Raw genomic sequence first — 376 nt, 5'->3', positions numbered from 1 at the left:
ACATGGTTCGTCCTGCTCATCCTGGGAAACTAAAACTCACCAAGCCAGTACTCGGAGCTGGGGTTCCCGAAGCCGTCTTTGTACTCGCTCCAGGATCGGTTGAACCTCTCCTGGATGAGGTTCTTCTCTCGCTTGAAGAACACCGTCCATCCGCCTCCGTCTGTGTCCATGTCGCACCACACCTGGATGGGCTTCGTGCACAGACACCTGCGGGGAGGGAGGCTCTCAGGCGCCTATCAATGAGGTTTGTAGTTTGCGTTACGGAAACGAATGGGCCGTTTCTTGTTGCAAAGGAAGGTCATACTGAGTGCATGGCAGAGAGTGCCTATGATACTCGTATATTTGGTGAACACAAACACACACGTGTGTCGGTGCG

At 53.7% G+C, this 376-nt stretch overlaps 1 protein-coding gene across 1 annotated transcript in view; it reads right to left on the bottom strand.

The window, feature by feature from the left end:
- Positions 1–376, bottom strand: part of LOC119594299 (ficolin-1-like) — a 15,971-nt gene that overhangs the window by 1,972 nt on the left and 13,623 nt on the right. The window contains exon 2 of the mRNA XM_037943360.1: positions 41–233. Coding sequence (XP_037799288.1) covers positions 41–233 — 193 coding nt within the window. The remainder of the gene's footprint in view (positions 1–40; positions 234–376) is intronic.

Source organism: Penaeus monodon, chromosome 33 (assembly GCF_015228065.2).
Source record: "Penaeus monodon isolate SGIC_2016 chromosome 33, NSTDA_Pmon_1, whole genome shotgun sequence".
NCBI lineage: Eukaryota > Metazoa > Arthropoda > Malacostraca > Decapoda > Penaeidae > Penaeus > Penaeus monodon.
Note: the sequence above shows the minus strand (reverse complement) of the source record. Positions and strands in the feature narration are given on the sequence as shown.